Source organism: Zingiber officinale, chromosome 11A, assembly GCF_018446385.1.
Source record: "Zingiber officinale cultivar Zhangliang chromosome 11A, Zo_v1.1, whole genome shotgun sequence".
Lineage (NCBI taxonomy): Eukaryota > Viridiplantae > Streptophyta > Magnoliopsida > Zingiberales > Zingiberaceae > Zingiber > Zingiber officinale.
In genome coordinates, this window is record NC_056006.1 from 68,916,704 (window position 1) to 68,941,762 (window position 25,059).

A 25,059-nucleotide genomic window follows, 5' to 3' on the forward strand; every position below is an offset into this window, starting at 1 on the left:
CTTAAGAGACTCTAGAGCTTAAGAGACTCTAGAGCTTGAATGTAATAATTGATCTAGGCAACAGAGATTGAATTACTTAGAAGACTCATTGTAAAAATCTTCTCACACTTGCCATTGACGCAGTGTCATTATAAATATACACATTACTCAAAAATAAAAAAAAATATCAAAGAAAACTTAATTGACAATGATAGAATATGATAAAATTTATTTAAATGTAAATAATATAATAGGGAAAGTTCAATTGCATAAGCGATGCTATATAACCAACCTTACTTAATGAAATAAAAACATAAGTGATTGGTTTACATCACGCGAATACTTAACCCATGGCATATTTCCGAGTCCATGACCTGGCAGTGGTCTCGTACTTGACTCGATCAGTCTTGTAAACTCGAGCGATCTCAAGAACCAAAGGATCATCAGGGTTGGGATCAGTGAGGAGTGAGCACAACGACAACAGCACCTAAAATTTGAATTCAGATTGCCAGTTAGGTTCTCTTTGGTAGCATCAAGGAAATATAGTCCAATAATCTTCTATGAATTTCTGAAGATACTACCTTAGATATTGTCAAAGCAGGACTCCATTCATCCTTCAGAATGTCAAGGCAGATGCTGCCGTTGCTGTTGATATTTGGGTGATAGACTTGTGTTAGAAATTTCATCTACAAGATCAATGAAAAGGAATCATGAATCCAGTTGAGATGAAATTCCTTAATACTATGTTGACTTGAAAGGAAGGATATAGGAGAAAAGAAAAGTAATTAAATTGAAAAAGTAACAAATTATATTTTTCTTCATCGCTAACTAACTTCATCACTTAACAATATTAAAAGGCCTACCTTTGGTGGCTTGAAGGGATAATCTGATGGAAAATGAATATTCACTAAAAATACACCGCCTGCAAATGGGCTATCAGCAGGCCCCATAATGGTGGCTTGCCAATGGGACATGTCCTCACCAACAGGACCTAGCAATGTTAATAATGGACAAGAAAAAATGAAGCAAATGTATTAATAAATCAGTCGATAGATCTATATCAAGTATAATTAAAATTGAATGGTTTGTAAACCAATAACCATCACAATCTGTTCTTAACATCCATCATTAAACAAGAATATGGTCACCACCGTTTGTGGCCAACAATCAGGACAATAATCAAGGTGTTGTGCAGATATCATTAGCTATCCGTCTAAAAGCTCTTAAATGATAGAGAGAGAAACTAAACTAAGCCTAGCAAACAAAATCAATATAATAATGAAACACTTGATTATATGTGGCAAGATAAAAATTGAAAATTTATTGCACAGAGATGTGAATATAGAGTCTGGGAATAATGCGCAAAACACTTTAAAACAAATTTTGACGACTTCATTTCCCATATTCAAATTTTATTCGATAAATAATCTCAAAGTGCATATTTTGTAACCAATAAGTTAAAAGGGACATGGACCGCTATTTTAGGAGAAGAATGTAGTAAATAGAGTCATGGACATAAATATTGGAACACTACAACTTAATAACGCATAAGTGTCAATTTTCTCTCATACGGCCATTTCTCAAAGGTTAAGAAATATATGAGGGATCAAAACCCAAGATAGGACTGTGAAAAGGATAATATTAATTAATTAATTAATTAATAATTAATTATGCTTCGTCTTCATCAAAGTGTGCCATATATGCAATTTATCAGCAATTCAGCGTGCATGAAATCTATGGAGAACACACGTCAAGCTTCAGTTGAAACATCAGTCCTTCCGTGATTTCATGAAGCATTCTTTGATTCCCATAGGAAATAATTAAATAAAAAACAGAGTCTAAACAAGCGACATGGATGCAGTTGATCCACTGCATGAAAGATCATCAGAGCAACCAGAAACAGAGTCTACCTGCACTGCATGACAGGGGCGGGTCCATCTCCAAGTCCTTTAACTCCTTCTGTATCCTCTTGGAAGCCATAATTAAGCAGCGAACCAGAACGACTCTAATCATAAATAAACAAACAAACACACAAGTAAGTAATCAAGCCGTTTAATTTAAAGCAACGAGAATGCGATTCCTGAACAACGAGAAACCGATCGGCAACCGTAGAACGGGAGTGAGAGAGAAATTATTACCTCTCGCTAGGGTACCTTCCTTCGCCTCTCGAATCGCGACCGTTCTTCGATATTTATAGGTAAAAACATTGGCTTACGATACATCTCGGCCGTGCAATTCCAGCTTGCCTGATTTGGCAGGCCGCCGACTAGGATGACTGCGAATCAGATTCTGTATCCTTCCTTCCATATCTCGATTATAAATCCATACTTCCTAAAAATTCTAGCTTTCCTGATTCGGCAGGCCGCCGACAATTGGGGGATGCAATTCAGATTCTATATCCTTCCTTTTATACCTCGATTATATATATATATATCCTAAAAGATCCGACATCTTCTATATTAGATATATCTCTTTCATTATATATCCTTTTATACCCCTCCTTTCCAACGCACCTTCGATTCGCCGGGAAGCACATGGGCGTCACCAAGGTGCTCGCCGATCTCCGAGCGCGCTGCCCGCAGCGTCCGGCCGTCGGGATCCTCGCCTTCGAGGCCGCCGCCGTCATGTCTCGCCTCGTCTCCCTCCACCGCTCCCTCGCCGAGGAGGAAGTCGGCCGCCTCCGCGCCGGCATGCGCGCCCCTGGCGTCGCCTACTTGACCTCGAAGGATCAGGTTTTTCTCCTCCGCGTCGCCGGCGCCGAGCTGGTGGGCGACCTCGACGCGGCCGCGGCCGCTGTCTCCCGCCTCGCCCCCAGGTGCCGCGACCTGCTACTCCACGCCTTCGACCGCCTCTACGCCGACCTCAAGGCCGTCGGAGTGCACTCCTTTCTCATCGACGCCCGCGCCGCCGCCGACCTCGACCGCCTCGGCCTCGGCTCCACCGCCAAGCGCGCGGAGAGGCGGGTGAGGAAGATGGAGCGGTACGTGGCGGCGACGTCAAGGCTGTACACGGAGATGGAGGTGCTTAATGAGCTTGAGGCGACGGAGAAGCGCGCCCAGCAGCAGGAGCAGCAGGAGTGGCGCCGGCACAGCGGTCCGATACAGGTCCAGAAACCGCCGTCGGCGCCCGACCCGGTTCGCTTCCAGCTCCGGTCGCAGGAAGACAGGGTTCGCCGGCTAAAGGAGGAATCTTTGTGGAGCAAGACCTTCGACAAGGCTGTGGAGCTCATGGTCCGAACCGTCGTCGCTGTCTTCTCCAGAATCTGTGCTGTCTTCGGCGTCTACGTCCTCGGTCTGCCGGACGGTGATCTGACCAATTTCCTCAGGAAGCACTCGTCAGGGCTGCTGGAGCGACGGGTGGTGCCGCAGCACGTGCCTTTCCTTCGTAACTCTGCAACGATCATGAGAACGCCGATGGAGATCGGCGCGCAAGAAACGCCCTTCGATCGTTTGAGGAAATTCCTCAAAGAGTCCCCGACCACCGTCGGCGGGTCGGGCCTGACGTTGCGGTACGCCAACGTTATCCTGGCTGCCGAGAAGTTGTTTCAAGAACGAAACAGAGTGAAGGCAGCGGCTGTGGAGGAGGAGCCGGTGGCGGCGGCGAGAGAGAAATTGTACGAGATGCTGCCGTCAGGGATGCGCGCGGCTGTGAGGGCGAAGCTGAGGGAGTGCTGGAGGAGGGAGGGGGTCCGGCTGTCAGATGTGGACGAATCTCTGGCGGAGGGCTGGAGGGAGCCGGTGGCTGCGATCCTGGCGTGGCTGGTGCCGGTGGCGCGCGACACGGTGCGGTGGCAGGAGGAGCGCAACATGGACCGGGAGCAGAGGTTCTGCACGCGGCCACGGGCACTGCTGCTGCAGACGCTACACTACGCCGACGTCAACAAGGCGGAGGCAGCCGTCGTGGAGGTGCTCGTCGGGTTGAGTTGTATGTCGTGGTACGACGATCGGCGGCAGTGTAAATCGGAGCTTGAATTATGAAAAAATTATGCAATCTGCACCTTAAATTATTGAGTATGTTTTTTTCGGATGGAGTCGGGTCCTGGGTTGACCTAAATATAAGATTTAGTGGGATTTTTTAGGGTGAAATTAAATTTTATTTTAAAATTAAAATATTTTTATATATATTAATATCACGTTTATATGATAATGATAGTTTATATGATAATGATAGAATATTGAGATAAAAGTAAAAAATTATACGAAAAATAGCCCTAAAAGTCATTTTAAATCGGATTTTCGAATTATCTGGGTCGAACTCGAGTTGATCGGGTTGATCGGATTTGGGTTCAGGTGTTTTAAATTGAACTCGTATTCAGGTCGAGTTCGTGTTGGATTTGAAAAAAAAACAACTCAACCCGACCCATCCAAATTGACACCCTTAACCATGAGTTCACGGATGCTCGCAGTTTGATTGTGAATCATGGCCCCTTCTTCTTTCTATTTTTCTCCTTTTTAACTTTACTATTTCTGACCAGTTTTCTTATAACCAACCAAAGAAAATCCGCTATCTGTTCTATATTCAAGAGTGAACTTAAAGCTATGAGTGAACTTAAAGCAACATGAGTTTCAGACATTCAATCGATAAACAGATCATTTCGGAAGGCAAGAAACCAACAACTTTGAACCTCTACTAAATAACCCACAGAAAAACAAAGAAACAGAAAAATAGTTAAACAAGTGTTTATCATCTGTAGCCAGCAAACTTCAAATCCATTACAGATGATCTCAGTTCAACATGCATACAGAGTTCTACACAGCAGTATAAATAAAAATACAAGGAAGCAGCCACAAGTAACACAGGACTTCAATCTTCTTCTCTCTCTGGAGGAAGACCACAAGGCAACAGCATTTTCTGCAACAAGAGACACGTTATCTTGCTGTAATCATCTTGTTGCAAAAGGAATATAAATGGCAAAGAAGCCTAAATTACAGCACTTAAATACACTGTTAGAAAAACACAAAGAACTAGTGGATCTAGCTTGGCATGTGTAATCACCCAAGACTACTAATATAAGCTAAGACAGAAGAAAACTACTCAATCTTATTAAAATAAACCAGTCCACAAATCAGAGAACTGAAATGATAGCTTTGTTGTTCTCTCATGCCAATCAGCTGCACATATGCAGGGTAATGTTTTCGAACTACAGCCACCAACCTAACCAATCAAGAACCTCCATATGATATCAACAAATGGCAAATAAAGTCTACAACTTTTGAGAGAAGTTCAACTCATTTGTAGGTACAAAAAGCAGGAATTTTATCGACTTACGAATTAGCATCACAAGAACATATGTGGATGGTGAGTCACTTAGCTATCTGTCACATAACATCAATTTCATATATTACAGATAAAAGGATACCATAATTTTTCCTCTACGATGCACATCTGTGATGGACACATACATAATTAATATAAAGAAAGAAAACAAAACCAAAATCTATGATAAAAAAAAAATCATTCATTTCATTTATTCATCAACAAAAGGCAAAAGTACATGATATCATGCATTTATGATGCATAACTAACTTCTATTGAACTTAAATGGGTAGCTGACTATTAATATAAATAATAGATGAAGAAGCAGGATCTAGCCTCACTTGCATAAAATTGTAGCGTTGTCTTCCAATGGATTCATTTTCAGCAACAGAAAAATAGGCCAAGATAGGGTAGTGGCCAATGTATGATGCATAACTGTCGCGTTGGATATTCACACCCCATTCACTGAAGGACACAAGGAAGATATATTTGAATTATTTTTATGCATTCAATTTAAATATGACAAATAGATAGCAACTTTGCAAGTAAGATTTGGGAATTTACAATCTATTTAAGTCCGCATGCCCTGTTCCAACATATTTAGCTTGAAGATGCTCTAGCTGAGAATTGATGTTGAATCTGTCGCTTGCCTGTGTGGACAAAGTTCTATGAGATCTTTACTACTAGAAAAAATAATGTTAGCTTCACTGGATTACAATTACATCTATTCAATTGAACAAAAATTTAGAAAAATTGAAAATGTACCATTAAGGTTATACTAAAATAAACATCCCAGATACATCAATGGATTGTTGTTGGCCATTCCTCCAACGTAGAGGAGGAACAGAGACCAATGGATGAATGAAAATCATCAAATATTACTAACTGAAGGACAATCCTACTGTGATAAATAGTGTGAACTGTTTGACAGGTGACTGAATTGAAGGTTAAGAATAATTGTGAGTGTTAGGATAAGCTTAGCATTAGCATAGAGACAAGCCATGATGTCTGATCAGCAAAACCACAAGCCATATAAGGTAGTCTCGATAAAATAGAATGTGAAATAGACGGAACTAAAGTTCAGGTTAAGGTCACAATCAGGCCCACACTGCATTTAACATAGTCCCAGGTATGTGACTGAGGTATGTGACTGACGGTTCTTCTAGATAGGGCTGTAAATGAACCAAATGTTCGTGAACAAGCTTGATGTTCAGCTTGGCAAAAGTTTATTTATGTTTGCTCAATATACACAATATCAATTAAATAAACAAGCTTGAACAAGAAATTCACTTCAACGTGAGGATTTTTCAATCCTCCAAAACTAAATCAGTCAACTACCCTTTATAAAAGAATCCACACAAAATTCACAAACCATCACAAAACCAAACCAATAACCGAACTTCACACCATCACCACAGCCCTCTACAATGGTGCATCAACATCAAACCTCCAGGGAAACAGGACGAAATCGCATGGAAAACCAAACTGAAACCTCAGCTATCAGAGAGCAGATCAACACTATTTAGAACAGCAGGAAGAATAAAAGATATAAATCATCAAGGTTTAAGCCATCAACAGTCTATCCGAAGCTTTCGGAATCCCAAGAAGCAAGAAAATCATCCTCAAAATTGACTCGAAAACCCCATGGGAACCAAAACCAAATCCAGAGCTCTACAAAAACTCAACACGCAACTTATATCTCTATTTAACCTCTCAGCCAGACATTCAAACAAACAGGTAGCATACAGAGAGCTCGCAACTTCAACGACATGGAGATAATCGGAACCAACCCAATCACAGCCAAGCGAACACCACGAAAACCATAAACAGAACAATCCCACTGACAACCGAACTCCAACCATACAAATGCACTAGCGAATTCTAGAAAACATGTGTACCCGGCGAGAACTGCAATGAAACCTCAAGGCGATTCAAAACTCCACAGTGGGGAAACCCAAATCAAAACCAGGACTCCACAAAACCTTTAAGTCGAGACATAAGCACCACAAGAAGAACCACAAAGCCGAACTATACCATTCCCAGTTGCAAACACTGAAATCCGTTGCGAAATCTCGAAAAAAATCACGAAACAGAGCATGAACACGAAAAGAACTAGAATCGCATCACATTCAATCGATCAGGGCAATGAACAAGCAAATTCCCTTCTCAACACCGAGACTATCAGAATGTTCTTAACCTAGCAGAACACGAATTCGTGAGACGAAGCCATAGAACCACAGGAAACCCCAAATCGCACTTCATTCAACTCAAAACAACTTCGTAGCAAGCTATCAGACTCACCTAGGCTCCTATCATTTACCTTATGGATCTCACATCATCAAATCGACATGTACTTGCCTTACTCATTCCTCCGTCGAAGCCTCAACTCAGTCGTTGCTGTGCCGCCGGTGTGGTGGTCGATGGACTCCCCGCCTGCTCACAAGCTTCCGCAGACCCGCCGGAGTAGTGTGACTCTCGATCGGGGATCTGAGCTCGGTGGAGAGCCCGACTGAGACCAACGAGAATGAAGAGAAAGAAGTGACGGCGATATCTGGCACAGTGGGTGGGTGCGGGGGATATGGGTTGAGCTAAGCTTTTATACCTAGGTCTTAATGCTTAGGGCAACTAATCCCTAACCTAGGGTAATTATAATTCATCAACTCCCAATGTAAATGTAATACCTTTGTTAAATAGTTTCATGATGTCATACTAGTTCATCTAAAATTCCTAAATATCATAAAAAATTTAGTGAATGTTTTCCTTTATTGTCGCTCATGGGATCCTAATTTATCAATTTATTTTATTTTTAATTAAATTTTGTATTCAATTCTTGGGAGACCTTACAATTCTCCCCCCTAAAAATAATTTTGTCCTTAAATTTTGACTCATCGAATAATTCCGGGTAGCGATTGGGCATACCACATTGCTAATTTCCATAAAAGAAAACTACCTAATTTTAACAGTGCATAACCAACCTAGGTATCTTGAGGTAGTAATGGAATAACAACTACTTTGAAGGTGTCGAGTCCTCAGCCAACATACAAATCCAAAATACTTAGCACAATGAAGAGGAGTGAATGCATAAAAATCTAAGTCTTCCCTATTCTAATCCTGTCCAAAATCCACAGGAACATAAGAAGTAATAAAACACTACCAATCTAAGCTTAACTCATCATAAGTTTAGATTCTGTTGAATGTATTCCAAACTAATCAAGCACGGTACTGTTAACCCAAACAGCAATTCCATTATGCACAAATTAAAACTCACACATGGAGCAAAACACCTTACACCCAGAACATTACTTCCCAATGTTCTTTTAGCCTTCTTAATTTCGATTGCAGTTTCTAGAGGCCAGTTCTATAGCATGGCAGCATCTAATTCAACCTTACAGTTAAAGAAAAATTAACGTGTTTAGTTCACATTTTCTGAAATCTAAACGAAGCCAAGGGTGAGGAAGCAACTGATAGTTTGATCAGTAAAGGCAGTGAGCAGACGCAGCTCTACTCAAGTGTTCCACACCCACCACTAACTCCTTAGCATTCCAAGAAGGTGAAATTAAGACCCTATCTAGTCTTTCCAAATTTTGTTATGGGTCCATGTAAACCTACCTCCCACAAACCAGCATTAAGCAAACCAGATATCATCAGAAAATTATTAAACTCACCCACTGCTCCAGACCATGAAGACATCAAAACCGAAATTCTTCATCCAAATTCACAACACAGAAAACAGAGGAACAAGATAATAACTTAAACCACGGTGCCCTAATAGTAGTCCCCGATTCATCCTTCAACCATGCTAGGATCATACCCACTCATACTTCTAGAAGGAACTAAAGCTCTATCAATCCTCGATTCTGTACAGCAAGTTCCAAAACAAAGAAGGAATCTAAATCGAAGCTTGAAACCGAATAGATCATCTATTCTGTACACATGATCCGAAAGCAAAGCGGAAAACTAAATCAAAGCTCGGAACTACTCCTACTGCAGGTGAGTAGCAACTTACCATGCTGTTTCTTGGACTTACAGCCGAGGAAGACCTTTAGGGTTTCGGAGAAACCGCAAGACTCGGCAATTTCTTCTCGTCACTGTGCTCTCCTCGACGAGGTGCTCGCGACGGTGGAAAAACCCCTCGGAAAGACCCCTTGGTCGGCCGCCGGAGAGAAGACCTAGCCTCGGCTTCGTCTTCGCCCGAGAAGGAATCGCCGTCGCTCGCGAACGGGAGGGAGGAAGAAATTAGGTCACGGTAAATTAATCCCTAAGTTCTCTTTTTATAACTTGGTATTCTGTTAACCAACTACTACTTAAATAAAATTCGCTCTCTCTTTTCTCTCTTTAATCACAAAACATCCGCTGAACTCTTGGTTAGCCAAATCAACTTAAAGCTTCGGTTCGAGTCCGAGGTCGCGGGTTCAGATTCGAACCCGCGACCTCGAAATATATTTCCGCTGCGTATTACTCGAAAGTTTTCCGAAACGAACATAAAAGCCATGAGCGCTATTCATCCCCCGTCTAGCGATTTCGATCCAACAATTGATATCAAAGCGGGGTCACTTTGATTTGGTGCAACCATCAGTCAATGAATTTTTTCATGGTGTTTTTTTTTAATTTTTCGGAGTCGATCGGAATCAGGATTTTTGCCGCCTTCCGATCCAGTTTTTTCGTAATTGAATTTTTTTCTCGAAGTTGGTGCAACACCACTCGATATCGCATTTTTATCCTTCTTTTAACCCGCACTACTAATTCAGGATCAAGTCCTGGGACAAGTTTTTATGGTTTTCTTTGTGTGAGAGATTTCTTTTTTATGACTCTCCAAGAAGGCTATAGCACTGCCCGCCCACCGCTCTTCACCGGAGAAGACTTCGGCTACTGGAAGGGTCGAATGGAGTTGTACCTTCAAACTCATTTCGAAGTATGGATGATCGTCAAAACTGACCTTGAACTTCCAACTAACGACCACGGCAAACTCGAACACCAAAGAATTATGGTAAAATCTGATCGAGTTGCACGAGGGCACGCCCGACACAAAGGTAAGTAAGCATGACTTACCACTTAATAAATTATATAATATTAAAATGCAGGAAGGTGAGACGGCTAGCCAGCTTCATGCCCGTATACAAGATCTGCTCAACGAACTCCACACAATCAGACAGAAAGTGGAGAACCGCGACATCCTAAGGTACGCCCTAAATGCCTTTCCGAGGAATACCTTGTGGGCATCCATGGTAGATGCTTACAAGATATCCAAGGATTTATCTTTAATTAAAATTGACGAATTATTTTCTGAATTTGAATTACATAAACAAATTAATGCTCGATCGGTCGAGAAGGGTATTGCCTTAATTGCAGGTACAAGCAACACCCCAGAACCTAAAACGAAGCGCAGAACCGAACCCGAGTCCAAAGACGAATCGGACTCAGAAGACGACGACGAGATTACTGCTGAATTAGTAAAGCTCATATGAAAGATATGCAAAAAGAAGAATGTGACTTAATCAAATTCGAAGGTCAAGACTAGAGTCACCTGCTACGGCTATAACAAAAAGGGACACTACAAGTCAGATTGTCCAAACCAGAAACAACAAAGAAGGAAGGTGGTGAAAGCAACATGGTCCGAATCATCAGACGAGTCCGATGAAGAAGAACAATCAAGCTTCCTTGCACTACTGATACAAGCGAATGTTGTCGAAACTGAGTCCGAGTTCGAGTCTGATACCGAAAGTGAATCAGAAATCGAGTCCGAGAGAAGCTATGGATCCGTATCTATTTTCGAAGGGCTCAAACCCACTATAAGTTCTCTATTTATCGAGACTCAATTAGACGATCTATAAAACTTAATTCCTTACTTGTTAAAGAAATTAGCTAAATCCAACATCCGGGTCAAGTCACTCCAAAAGGAAGTAACAACCCTTAAGAAAGTGACTAACTCCGAATCCTTGACTGACCCTATTCAGACTGAAATCTCAACTCAAGTCCAAAAGCTTGAGGAAGAGAATTCCAGCCTGAAAATTCAAGTCAAGGATTTGAAGATCACGTTGGAACGGTTTACACTAGGTTCCAAGAATCTTGATTTGATTCTTGGAAAACAAAAGACTGTATACAATCGATCCGGACTAGGATTTAGGATAAAAAGGAAATATCGTTCATATTTATCACTTGTTAATAGACCAAATAGAAAGGTAATCCAGGCATGGGTACCCAAGTCTAACTTGATCAATCAAGTTTGACTTGGTCAATATTGGAACCCCAATGATCAAGTTCATTACCTTGATAGACCATATCGAGGCTATGATCCAGGGGGATCCAATAGAAAAACCATCATTATAAATAAATAGAATTGTTTGATGATTACTTTGTTTCTTCTGCTTTTATTATATGCTTAGATTAGGATAGATTAAGAACCCAGACATAATTTACACTTGATCGGTTAGTCCTAGGAGTTTCAAAAAGAAAATTAAATATATAATTTATTTGAAAGGCTTTATCTAGAAGTGGTGGATGATCTCATATCCAAGAAGACCTAGTACCTCGCCACAGCCTAGAAGTCAATCTTTAAAATGTGTATTTAATTGACTAATTGAAAAATCTAAGTCTAACTCAAATGTAAATTAATCCTTAAACATAACCTAAATCTAAAGATAATCATCTCACAAAAATCTATAAGGTTCCTTGCTTGGTAACTTAGACTGGGTGAGATGAACCTAGGTTTAAAATAGTTAATCAAGTAAAATTATTCATAATTATTTTAAAAATCATAATTAATTTGGTAATTATTTTAAAAATCATAATTATTTTCACAATTATTTTAAAAATTATAATTAATTTCATAATTATTTTAAAAATCATAATTAATTTCGATATTATACTTAATTTCAAAATCATAATTAATTTCAAAATCTTACTTAAAATTATAATTAATCTCACTTAATGTTATAATTAATTTTAAAATCATAATTAAATTATTTTCAAAAAGTTAATTATTATTAAGGTTCAAATTATAATTAATTTCAATCAAAGTATTTATTTTTTTATAATTTCAAAATTTAAAATAATTATTTACAAAATTATAATTTTCAATTCATAATTAAATTTCAAACTATTAATTATTAAAATTTCAATTTTCAAATCATATGATAATTAATTTTCAAATTATATTTAATTCAAAATCTTAATGATAATTAATTTTTAAAATCTTAATTAATTCTCAAATTATATTTTCAAATTATGATTGCAAACTTAATTAATTTTTAATTTTTAAAATTTTAATTAATTCTTAAATCATATTTTCAAATTATGATTGCAAACTTAATTAATTTTTAATTTTTAAAATTTTAAATGTTTACTCATTTGAAACTCAAACTCAAACTTATTTTAAATATCAATTTCAATATTGATAAAGACAACTCCGTCTCACACTCACTCATAAGCTAAACATGCTTGATAACCTAGAATGGGTGAGATGGAAAATTAGGAAAATTATTTTATAACTTGTGTTTGATAACTTCTCATGCTTGGACTCTAGGACTCTCAAACACTTTTGGCATTAATTTAGGGGGAGTGCAAAGAAATTTAAAGCTTTTTTTTTAAAAAAAAAAAAAGGCATTTTTTTTCTTATTTCAAAGTTTAAATGTTTAAAAATTTAGTTTTGTTTTTTTTAAAAAAAAACCTTATGTGAAAAAGCAAGTACAAATTTTGAAAAAGTTTTTAAGTATGCTTTTTTTATCTAAAAACCTTTCTAGAAGCTAACTATTTTCAAAGCAAAGTACTTAAGCTAAGTTTTTATGAAAATCCTTTTAAGTTAAGTACTTAGGCTGAACTTCTATCAAGAAAATCTTTTTAAAAGTTAAGTATTTATCAATACTTTTTAGTGTTTGTCAAAATCTTTTTAAGAGTTCAGTTTTTCAAACAACAATTATTTTCAAAACCATTTCAAATTTAGTTAAATATTTTTCAAAAGCTTTTCAAATTTAGCTAAGTATTTTTCAAAACCATTTTAAAAATACTTCAAAACTGTACAATAACAAAAGAGATAAACCAAACAGATTTGATCCTAAACCTTTAGAAAACTTTAGCTATTTAGTGATACGGAGATATCAAGGATTAACTCTACCATAATCTGTCCGAAGCCTTATTAGATCAAGAGAAAGCAAATTTAAAGGTAGATCAGGTTCTGTACAGTAGCAAAGAAACAACAGAAAACTCGAATATAATCTGTTCATTGCTGTTTACTTGGCAACAAAGGGTTTAGAACTGCATATTTAAAGGAAATCTAAAGCCTTGTACTACAATGCTTTCCATAAATTATCTATTAGCAAATCTGTACTGTTAAAGAAACTAAATACTTAATAAATCTACACATTCTAAATTGTTTCCAACCAAGCAAAGCATAAGGAAAGGGTGCTTCTATCAAACTAAAACTCACTGGAATTTTGGATCCTATATAACTCGTTTCGTTTGTTTAGAACTATCACTTCTATTTTCTTGCAATTGCTACACCCAAAACTAAAGCCGTTTATGTCAATTGCTTAGCACGAACAAAACTAAAAGTAAGCTCCTCTGTTCGCGCCCCTACTGTAACACAAATCAAGCTATAATCTGCTGAAATTTAAAAGAAAACCCATGTAAAACTTGTTCAACAATATTTCCTCAACCTGCAATGTTGATTGTGTCTGTGTGTCTCGGCATAGTTGCTCAACCAGTAAATAGCATACAGACATAGCAAGAGTGTAACCTAATTTAAACAAATTATTTAGTACCAACAGTGGATCATGCACTATATGATTCTTACTAAGGCACACCAAAAGTTTGCTAATTGTCCCTTCCTTTGGTTTGAGGTTATTCTCCAACACGTTTACCAACCAAACCATGGCTTCTTCAACCTTGCCAACCTTGCAGAACCCATCCACGACAAAATCATTTGTGCAAACTAAAGGCTCCAAATTCTAAACCATTTCAAGCTTACTGTCGAGCAACAACAACTAAAACTGCAAGCTAATTGTAATCCACAACTCTAAATCCATTCAATGAGACATAACAGAATCGAACAGGATCTGGCATAATTAAAAGATCAAAACCTTATAGCCTAAAATCATGCTTCATTCAATCCTTGCAGAATTTAACAGAACAACTTCGAGATCATTACAACTACAACAGATTCCGAAATCTACAAAGTCCTACATGAACCGATCATGCCTACTAAGGTAACAAACAGCAAGGGTTTGAGTCAAAACCTGGAAATACTAATTACAAAGCTTTGAAGGAAATCTAATCCACCTGCTTGAACTAAACTAACCCTTCCCTTTCTTTCTTTAGGGTTCACGACAACAAACAAAAACAAGTTCCTTCATGGCAAAACTCAAGAAAACAAGAAAGCACCAAAGCAAAAATCGGATCAACTCTTACCGCAGGTGAGTAGCAACTTACCATGCGATTTCTTGGACTTACAGCCGAAGAGGAAGGCTCTAGGGTTTCGGGTGAGCTCCAAATCTCGACGATTTTGGCCCCCTCTTCGTGCTCCCAGCTTCTCCTCGACGCAAGGATCACGACGATGAAGAACCTCTTGGAGTAAGCCACCCGCCGGCCACCGGAATCGTGCCCTAGCCGCGGCTTGTTCGAGCGTGAGAGGAGAAGAGAGGTTCGGGTGAGAAAAGTTTAGGGTTCGAGAAAAAAACTTAAGCCTTTTCTTATAAGTAAGATTTTTATTAATTACTATACTTTAAATATTATTCACTCTTTTTATAATTAACATCAGCCGCCAGCACAGCTGGTCAGTCGGATTTTGCTCGGGTCAAAGGCCACGGCTTCGATTCCTCAGCCGCGTATATTTTATTGTAATTTATTTCCGATTTCTTAACTACTGCTTAAATATATTTCACTTCCTAATTTATTAGCAATGACTGCCAGCACACTTGGTCGGTCGGATTTTGACCGAATCAAAGCTCGGCTTGGATATTTTTTTGTCAAAACTTCTTTCGTTTAGTAAAAATACTAAACGACCTCCAAAAATTGCATAAAAATACTCTAAAAATTCTAAAAATCTCTAGAATTTTTCTGTAGCATTTTTAAATATTTTTAAATTACTTTTGGGACTCGAAAGGGAGAAATTTGGGTTGTTACAATTCCCCATACCTTATAAAAAGTTCGTCCTCGAACTTAGACTAATCCTGGATACCTCTGTCTTATACTGTCTTTTACTAGTGGTACTTCTTTGCTTCTTAGATTCTTAACTTCTCTGTCCATCATCACCTATATCGCATTGTACCCATTAGTGGTTCTTGAAAGACTTGTTATAAAGTCTCTGGAGACCATTGGTGCATTAGTCACACCAATTGGCATGACTACAAATTCGTAGTGCCTATATCTAGTCCTGGAAACTGTTCTAAGTGTATCACTTTTTTTCACTTTCAACTGATGGTACTCAAAGCGAAGGTCTGCTTTAGAGAACTCTATTGCCCTCTTTAGCTGATCAAATAGATCATCTATTCTAGAAAGAGAGTACTTGTCCTTAATTGTTACTTTGTTCAGCGCTTTAAAATCTATGCACATCCGCATAGATCCGTCTTTCTTCTTAACGAACAACTCTGGGGTTCCCCGAGGTGAATGACTAGGGCGGATGAAACCCTTGTCAAGTAGCTCCTAAAATTGTTCTTGTAACTCTTTTAGCTCTGCTAGAGAAATTCGGTACAGAGCTTTTGAAATTGAGCTGGTGTCAGGAACCAATTCAATTTCAAACTCTACTCCTCTGTTGGGAGATAGTTCAAGTAACTCTTCTAGAAATACTTCTGGATATTCACAGACTACCCGAACGTCCTCCTGCTTGGGTCTTTCTTGTATCATTGTCCTTCTAGTTTTAATTACTTAACTGGGTTTTCTGACTCCCCACTGTCTTGTCCTCTATCTTGACGTCTAGTTATGCCAAGAAAAAGACTTGATATCTTCTCTATCCTTTCTAAACATTCTTATGTATATGTATAAAAGAGAAACAAAACTTTTATCTTACTAAAGCGCATATAAGCAATTACTCCATACTGCAAATAAAAAAAAACATAAAAGGAAGAACTTAAATACATTCTTACTTGAAGACGACAAAGATGGTGCTGATGTGTGATGCTGGAGAATGGGGACTGCTCTGATACAAACTGTACAATAACAAAATTGAAAGAAAGGGAAGGGTTAGTTTAGTTCAAGCAGGTGGATTAGATTTCCTTCAAAGCTTTGTAATTAGTATTTCCAGGTTTTGACTCAAACCCTTGCTGTTTGTTACCTTAGTAGGTATGATCGGTTCATGTAGGACTTTGTAGATTTTGAAATCTGTTGTAGTTGTAATGATCTCGAAGTTGTTCTGTTAAATTCTGCAAGGATTGAATGAAGCATGATTTTAGGCTATAAGGTTTTGATCTTTTAATTATGCCAGATCTTGTTCGATTCTGTTATGTCTCATTGAATGGATTTAGAGTTGTGGATTACAATTAGCTTGCAGCTTTAGTTGTTGTTGCTCGACAGTAAGCTTGAAATGGTTTAGAATTTGGAGCCTTTAGTTTGCACAAATGATTTTGTCGTGGATGGGTTCTGCAAGGTTGGCAAGGTTGAAGAAGCCATGGTTTGGTTGGTAAACGTGTTGGAGAATAATCTCAAACCAAAGGAAGGGACAATTAATAAACTTTTGGTGTGCCTTAGTAAGAATCATATAGTGCATGATCCACTGTTGGTACTAAATAATTTGTTTAAATTAGGTTACACTCTTGCTATGTCTGTATGCTATTTACTGGTTGAGCAACTATGCCAAGACACACAGACACAATCAACATTGCAGGTTGAGGAAATATTGTTGAACAAGTTTTACATGGGTTTTCTTTTAAATTTCAGCAGATTATAGCTTGATTTGTGTTACAGTAGGGGCGCGAACAGAGGAGCTTACTTTTAGTTTTGTTCGTGCTAAGCAATTGACATAAACGACTTTAGTTTTGGGTGTAGCAATTGCAAGAAAATAGAAGTGATAGTTCTAAACAAACGAAATGAGTTATATAGGATCCAAAATTCCAGTGAGTTTTAGTTTGATAGAAGCACCCTTTCCTTATGCTTTGCTTGGTTGGAAACAATTCAGAATGTGTAGATTTATTAAGTATTTAGTTTCTTTAACAGTACAGATTTGCTAATAGATCATTTATGAAAAGCATTGTAGTACAAGGCTTTAGATTTCCTTTAAATATGCAGTTCTAAACCCTTTGTTGCCAAGTAAACAGCAATGAACAGATTATATTCGAGTTTTCTGTTGTTTCTTTGCTACTGTACAGAACCTGATCTACCTTTAAATTTGCTTTCTCTTGATGTAATAAGGGTTCGGACAGATTATGGTAGAGTTAATCCTTGATATCTCCGTATCACTAAATAGCTAAAGTTTTCTAAAGGTTTAGGATCAAATCTGTTTGGTTTATCTCTTTTGTTATTGTACAGTTTTGAAGTGTAAGTTTACTTGATGACCAAGGAATTCAATGAGATTGTCTTGTTATGTGGAAGATCCAATTAGTTCTCTAGTAGCTTAATCTAGTTTCTTTTATTTTAGTCTTAGTGCATGAGTGCTTGATTGCTTCAATTGCTATAATCCGAACCCTAGATTCAGCTTGTGCTTATGGCTTTAGAATTTCAGTCTAGGTCTTGTTGATTATTCCAAGCACACAGATTTAAGTTTTCATACCGCCACAACATGCATGAGATGGTTTAGTTTTAGTTTCCTATATATATGAAATGGATAGTTTAGTCTCCGGTATTGGTGTTTTAATTTCCATTTTTAGTTGCCGAGGCATATGTTTAGAGTCAGCTAGTTTAGTCCTTTTTAATACGAAGCATGCAGTGTAGGTTTTAATTCCAACAAGTGTTAGATTTAGTTTAAGTTTGTATAATATGCAGACTTTCATAGGTATTGCTTGCATATTTTGATAAGTATTGCATGCAAAACTCCAATCCTAAAACAGATTTTTATTAAGCTTAATATGCAGAATTTTATTAGCATAGTAGGCAGATTTTTGGTTTAAGCATTTCAAAGTTAGAATTTGCTTAAATATTTCAGTAATTTTTAAAAGAAACATTCTTTTAGAAGTATTATCAAGCATAAGAAAGATAAAGAAAAGCAAGAAAAAGACAAAGGCCTTAAGTAGATCCCAAAGTCAGGACTTTAGGGATTTTTGGCACACAAGGTGCTTATTAAAATGCCAAGGCATTATATATTAGAAGTATTAAAAGATAACAAGTATTTTACTTTTATCAGTGACACTGTACTGGACTCTCAGTTGTCCTTGGGTTGGGCTCCCATAGTCGTCCCTAGGTTTAGATAACCTAGTAGTAACGGCACGGCCGACGGTCGACGGTCGACGACCCGAGGGTCGCCAAATGGACCGCCAAATGGGCCGCCAAATGGGTCGGGTCGTTACAATAGTAAAAGAAAGTACAGTTGTCGGGCCCAAGAGAAGTTGATTATTATTTTGAAGTATTATAAGTATAAGTTTTTGAACGAGTAAAATAAGTTTCACATAAGTATAAAAGTATTAAAGGATAAGTTTTAAACAAGTGAGATAAAAGAATAAGATTAGAACAAATGAATTAAGTTTCACTTTGTTTTAAAATCAGCAAGTTTAGTTTTCTTTCATGGTAGCATGTTATTTAGATTAGCTTACTGTTCTTTGCTATTAGAAGAGCATGGGTAGCTTTAAATGTTTAGCATTTCAATATGTTTGTTTCTTTTACGTGTAGATGAGCATGAGTAGTTTTCCTTTTGAGCATTCAGTTTTAGTTTTCAGTATATTCACATGCATATCGAGTTTTTGTGAGTAGGATAGCGCTTACTAAGCATTTTGCTTATAGATTGCATTTCCTCTTACTACAGATAAAGGAAGGCGACAAGGTGGCGCAGATGGTGTGTGATGCCAGGACTATGGGAGAGGCTTGGGATGTTGTTGAGTTTTCCGCATTGTAGTGATTAATAAACATTGAGAATGCATTTTGAGTTCCATGTCATTTGGATTGTTTTATCATGTTTTGCGAAAGTTGGTTATTTTGATTATATATGAACTGCGTGGGTGTTTAATATATGTTCCAGCCACCTGTGGCTGTGTATACTGTGTTTGTATTGATGTTTATGGTCACCGGTACAGGGTAGACTCTGCTGAAATTTTTCGGTAGAGATTCCTCGTGATTTCGATCCTACCGGTTAAGTAGAGTTAATAGTTAAGTAACGGTCATCCTTAGAGTGTAGTAGTAGTAAGAAGGGTGGTCGTTACAGTTAGCTAAGTATTTTCAAATTTAGCTAAATATTTTTCAAAAGCATTTAGCTAAGTATTTTTCAAAGTATTTTTTTTTTAAATTTAGCTAAGTGTTTCTCAAAACAATTATTTTCATATGCTAAGTATTGCTAAATTTTTATTGAAAGCGCTAAATATTTTCCAAAGTATTTTTAAAATTTAGCTAAGTGTTTTTCAAAACAATTCTTTTTGAAACGCTAAGTTATTTTCAACTGTTAAAAATTAGATAAAGTGCTACCCTTCAGGGGAAGATGCACAACTGTCTCTCTACTCATTTTCTTTTTTATTTATGTCAAAGGGGGAGAGAAAAGTCAAAGTTAAGCAAATTAAGAATGAACTTAAACATAATGAATGAAAGGGGGAGCATAAGGTGTTGTTTATTTCATTTATGCTTAAGTTTCTTCATTTATTGCTATATTATTTTACTTAACTTTGAACCGTGTTGCCATAATCAAAAAGGGGGAGATTATTGGTGCGGGAAGCATCTGACGATCAAACCTGTGTTTTGATTATGTCAAAGGGTTCAAAGTTAAGTTGTTTTGTTATCTGATATGTTTGAATGAGCTTTGCAGGGAAATCCTAAGTGTACTTAGGCAAAAGTCCTAGCTGGGGTTAGGCAGGTGGAAAACCCTAGGGAGTGGTAACCCTAGGTCCTAGGGGGCAGTAACCCTAGGTGAAGAAAAGTTCTAGCTGCGATTAGGCAAAAGGAAAACCTTAGGGGGTGGTAACCCTAGGTCCTAGGGGTGGTAACCCTAAGCGGAAAGCCTTGGCGGGTTGAGAGCTTCGGGCAAAATCTTAGGGGGTGGTAACCCTAGGTTGAAAGTCCTGGTGTCACGAACTAGGTGGAAGTCTGGATGGATCATGGAGCGGACGTCTAGCATGAAGACCGGAAGCTTCAAACGCTGAGCAAAAGTCAAGTCGGTCTAGAGGACTGGAATGACAACAGGTATACTCTCCCGAGTGGAGTAGGTGAGGACGCGTTCCCCGCTGAGGGAACAGTATGCATCGGTTCGACCTAGGGTTTCCGGTCAGAAATCTGAAGTCAAAACCGGATAGTCCGGTGACTGTCAGACTTTTATATTCATGTTATTATTATGTGCTAACTTTGTGTTGCAGGATATGGTTGGTATTTTTGGGACTAACATATCTTGTAGGGATAAAAGAGCAAGCTTTGCCTCGGATGAACAGTACCCGAGGCACCCTCCATGGAGCTTGGAGGTGCCTTGAGTGCAAAGGTTGAGGAGTGCACACAGTGAACCTGTAGGCGCCCTCATAGAGTGATGAGGCGCCTCCGACGGCATTGAAGGCGCCCTCAAGGATGTTGGAGGCGCCCTTAGGTGGACAGGAGATGACTTCTTCGAAGTTGATCCATGCTGTGAATTCGCCTATGATGGAGGTGCCCTCAACAGCCTTTATAAGGTAGTCTCGACCAGCAGCTTGATATAGCACATTCCAGACAATCTTTCTTCAGCGCGCTGCTAACGAGATGATCCGGCTGAGCTACAACATGACCCCGACGACCCGAAGCTGCGAAACTTCAATTCTTTGTTGTCGGTATAGTCTTTTAGTACAATTAAATTGTAATAATCTCATGTACTTTTTGCACAATTATAGTTGTTGCCCAAAGTAAACGCTCAATGAGCATGAGCCTTGGAGTAAGAGTCGCCCCAAGCTCCGAACCAAGTAAATCTTGGTGTCTATTTGTGTTGTCCTTTATTATTCCGCTGCGTTTACTTCTAAAGTTTTCCGAATACGAAAAGTGAAAGCCACAAGCACTATTCACATCCCCCTCTAGCCCATTTCGATCCAACAGTGTAGCAGCTAATATTCAGTAATTGCTACACGTTGTAGTAGTTACTCTTGATAAGCTGCTACAATGTGTAGTAGATAATCCGCACTAACTTCTACCGAGTAAAACAGCTACTCTTGAGAAGATGCTACAATTTGTAGCAGCTAATCCGCACTAATTGCTACAGAGTGTAGCAGCTACTCTTGAGAAGCTGTTGCAATTTGTAGCAGATCAGTTTATTATTGTATCTTGAAAAAGTATAATTATATTTGACCGACTCCTTCGGTTGCATTTAATGTGTTATCTGGAAATGATGGTTCAGTTGCTACATGGATAGCAGCTACCACACTCTAGCTGCTAAAATGTGGACTGTATGTTCGTTGTTCGTGCGTTTGATCAGGACTCATGAGTCCACTTTAATTTACCTCATTATGATATCCAACAAATCTAAGAAACAAAATAGGAATAATTTATTTATTATCAATATGACAGAGATTATATTGTCTTCTCTAATATTATCAATACAATAAAATGATATATGCCCATTACGTCATAATTGTAATATAGTCTGAACCCCCTTGACCCCTCACTTTGTTCTCTTTTGTTTTCCATCTACCTCACATCATTTGGTCGTGGATGGGAGAAGTGGGAGAAGTTCGTCGAGACAAGAATCTTATGGTTACTCCATGAGGATTCCTCGGTGAACTCTCAAGGGTCTTCATCACGAACACAGGATTTTAGGGAGAATATAGACCACTCCATGAGCGGCCTAACCTTATCCATGTCATTTGGTCGAGGATGGGAGAAGTTCGTTGTGACAAGAATCATATGGTTACTTCATGAGGATTCCTTAGTGCATGAAAGAAATACTTGAATATGTAGACTAGATTCAATGAAAGAAATGATGAAGGTGGTGTCGGGAAAATGACATCAATCCAATTAGAACTACTCATTTATCTTTGGATGTCATAAAAGGAGTCTCCCTGCCTCTGTTATATAGGAAAACAAGGCACTTACTATTCATTCTAGAAATAGTTGTATTGACGCGTTCACAGCTGTACTTCTGACAAAGCCTATTTTTGAATTCTTCAAGAGTCATGATTTATGACAGGTATGAGTAGTCATAGCTGTCATAAATGACAGCTATGAGTGGTCATTCTATAGAGGTCATGGATGAATGGACCAGATGTGGTAAGTCACCACTAATTAATTGATGTGTCTCTATAAATTTATTATTTTTAAATTCTATAACTGACCATTGAATTATTAATATATGGCAGGGCTTGTTAGTTGCATCACCAGTAACTGCTATACCTTGTAGCAGCTCATATCTCTGCAGTAGCTGCTACTTTGTGAAATAGCAAATCCGTACTAACTCCTACACCTTGAAGCAGCTTGTCAAGAGTGGATGCTACACTATATTGCAGTTACGCCAGAATAGCTGCTACACGTTGAAGTAGCTAACGGTCGAAAAAACCTTAACTTACCAATTACCTTTTAGCAATTATTATGCAAATATATATACTGTGCCATTACATTTTTACATTCATTGGCCCTTCCAATAGTATGCATATGGAAGTGGTTTGTGTTGTTGTAGTTACCGACTAGTAACTACTACAATTTCAACTTGAATAAAATTAAATTTCACCGACTCCTCCCGTTGCCTTTAATGTGTTATCTGGGAATGATATTTCAGTTCCTACAATGGTGTTTATGTTTACCACAAACTAGCTGCTCCAACGTGGACCTTATTTTCTGTGGTCGCATGCTTGTTCAATTATTCATTAGTCCACTTGAATTTACCACTTCATGATATTATGATATACTTAAGAAATTAAATAGGAATAATATATGTAAAAATAAATTAATCCGGTGTTTAAAATTATCTGGCAATAGCTGGTACATAATATAGTAGCTACATAGTACTAAGATAACAAGGTATAACACTCATACAATATATTTATACATTTACCTGAGAAAATAATGTCAATACATTTATATTTCGATTGCATCGTCAGTTATATATTGAACAGTATTCAAAACCCCCATGATCGCTTACATTACTCTCATACAGACAACACCATTTTCATATTGGCCAAGTTGCGTCCACATTCTTCTCCATGTGGGAACACCCTTCATCAACTTACAGAGTGTTGTGAACACCAAACAGATTATATTATTTTTCATGTCCCTCGCATCCTTTGGTAGTGGCTGGGAAAAGTTATTTGAGGTGATCAACCTCTCCTAATCCACTCCAGCGACCAAACCTCATCAACGTATACGCATCTGGGCTAAACGATGTTGTTCGCATTAAGGAACTATGTTTATAAGTATGGAAGCATACTCTAGATCGTGGAAGGCAATATGACAGCATTGTCTTTCCCAATTTGGGAGCTTGATAGACTTTATGGTGGCAAAAGGTGAATACGCTCGCCCCAGTGCCCCCGCCAACCTGTCCCAAGGCCAACACGGAAGAGGGGCTTGATATACTTTAGGATTTACAGAGGATGACATGAAAGAAATAACGAAGGTGGTGCCGAGAAAATGTGGGCAATCCATGATTAAGCTACTAGCTTTCTTTTGTGACAATCAGGAATGTTGCGACCCTCTGTTATATAGGAAAGCAGTGGCACTATATTATTAAATCTGAGAATAGGAGTAGTCACGAGCCCACAGTTGCCCTTCTAACAAAGCAGCTTTATAGTTTCAATCACGAGTTATGATTTATGACTAGTCATATGGGTTATGGCTGCTATGAGTGGTCATTTTATGGACGATGAGAGAGTAATGAACCAGATTTCTAGGCTATTATTCTATCAATGATCTAAGATGTGGAGCCAAATGCCTCTCTCTATGTTGTAGCAGCTACGGATCGATAGCTGCTACAACATGAAGTAATATGTTGTAGCAGTTTCCGCCCCGAACTGCTACAATTTCAACCTAAAAACCTACTTTGTCAGTAGCCAACCAGTGGATGCGTGAATACAACTATTCCCCCATGTGATTTGTATTTGGATAAAAAAATGAGCTTGTACACATAGTATCAACTTAGTGTATATAGAATTTCCTAACAATGTAGCAGCTTCTCAAGAGTAGCTGTTACACTGTGTAGAAGTTACTTCGTATTAGCTGCTACATTGTGTATTAATAACTCAATAGTCAGGTATATAATTTAAATAGCATGAAAATCTGAGTAAAATGAGTAATTGATTATTAGCTGCTACACGATGTAGCATTTAGTGTGGATTAGCTGCTATACATTGTAGCAGCTACGTCGGATTCGTGGTGGCAAAAGGTGAATACGCTCGCCCCCAGCGCCCTCGCCAACCCGTCTGAGGGCCAACACAGAGGAGGTAAATCACGGACGGCTACTAGCCTTTAGAATAGTGACTAACACATAAGAGAGACATTTACCTCGGCTTTGTCGAGATTCGAACCTCATACCTCATGGTGACAACACCTCATGCACTAGCCACTAGACCGTCCCGAGGGGACAGCTACGTCAGATTCGTGATCTGCTACAAAGTGTACCATCCATGGTCACTTATATTATTTGAAATTATATTATTATGGAGACCATCAGTCCATTAATTGAGTATTGGCAGAAAGAGGGATGGTGATGAAAGGAAGTTTTGTGGAGAAATGATTTTCTTATAACCAAATTTAGGTTTATGTGATACATCTCAGATTCTTATTGGAATAATAGCGTCAGGTTCAGAGCAGAAGGAAATCGATCTGTAA

At 38.3% G+C, this 25,059-nt stretch overlaps 3 protein-coding genes across 4 annotated transcripts; 1 reads left to right on the forward strand and 2 right to left on the reverse strand.

The window, feature by feature from the left end:
* Window positions 1-314: 314 nt before the first annotated feature.
* LOC122032941 (ubiquitin-conjugating enzyme E2-17 kDa-like) lies at window positions 315-1,980 on the reverse strand. The gene is made up of 4 exons (XM_042592254.1): window positions 1,890-1,980; window positions 843-970; window positions 561-665; window positions 315-466 (listed from the first exon to the last, which is right to left on the reverse strand). Exons 1-4 carry the CDS (start codon window positions 1,957-1,959, stop codon window positions 323-325), a joined length of 447 nt encoding a protein of 148 aa, XP_042448188.1. The 5' UTR covers window positions 1,960-1,980; the 3' UTR covers window positions 315-322.
* Window positions 1,981-2,333: 353 nt separating this feature from the next.
* Window positions 2,334-3,971, forward strand: LOC122032588. The gene has a single exon (XM_042591893.1). The coding sequence runs from the start codon at window positions 2,514-2,516 to the stop codon at window positions 3,954-3,956; it is 1,443 nt and encodes a 480-aa protein (XP_042447827.1). The 5' UTR covers window positions 2,334-2,513; the 3' UTR covers window positions 3,957-3,971.
* Window positions 3,972-4,634: 663 nt separating this feature from the next.
* On the reverse strand, window positions 4,635-14,770 carry LOC122032336 (uncharacterized protein At4g14342). 2 transcript variants are annotated; one of them, XM_042591614.1, is made up of 4 exons: window positions 14,659-14,770; window positions 5,800-5,885; window positions 5,577-5,700; window positions 4,635-4,830 (listed from the first exon to the last, which is right to left on the reverse strand). In XM_042591614.1, the coding sequence occupies exons 1-4, from the start codon at window positions 14,659-14,661 to the stop codon at window positions 4,783-4,785; spliced, it is 261 nt and encodes an 86-aa protein (XP_042447548.1). In that variant the 5' UTR covers window positions 14,662-14,770; the 3' UTR covers window positions 4,635-4,782. The 2 variants fall into 2 exon arrangements, with proteins under 2 accessions (XP_042447548.1, XP_042447547.1); XM_042591613.1 differs by lacking the exon at window positions 14,659-14,770 and adding an exon at window positions 7,594-7,822.
* Between the last annotated feature and the right edge of the window lie 10,289 nt (window positions 14,771-25,059).

What these genes read in the sequence shown, in the direction of transcription:
- LOC122032941 (XM_042592254.1), bottom strand. Translation starts at nt 1,959, where the DNA reads ATGGCTTCCAAGAGGATACAGAAGGAGTTAAAGGACTTGGAGATGGAC. An exon ending in GCCCCTGTCATGCAGTGCAG is followed by an intron (nt 971 to 1,889) that starts GTAGACTCTGTT and finishes TAACATTGCTAG; the next exon opens with GTCCTGTTGGTGAGGACATG. An exon ending in ATCCCTTCAAGCCACCAAAG is followed by an intron (nt 666 to 842) that starts GTAGGCCTTTTA and finishes TTGATCTTGTAG; the next exon opens with ATGAAATTTCTAACACAAGT.
- LOC122032588 (XM_042591893.1), top strand. Translation starts at nt 2,514, where the DNA reads ATGGGCGTCACCAAGGTGCTCGCCGATCTCCGAGCGCGCTGCCCGCAG.
- LOC122032336 (XM_042591613.1), bottom strand. An exon ending in CATGCGGACTTAAATAGATT is followed by an intron (nt 5,701 to 5,799) that starts GTAAATTCCCAA and finishes TGTGTCCTTCAG; the next exon opens with TGAATGGGGTGTGAATATCC. An exon ending in AACGCTACAATTTTATGCAA is followed by an intron (nt 4,831 to 5,576) that starts GTGAGGCTAGAT and finishes CTCTTGTTGCAG; the next exon opens with AAAATGCTGTTGCCTTGTGG.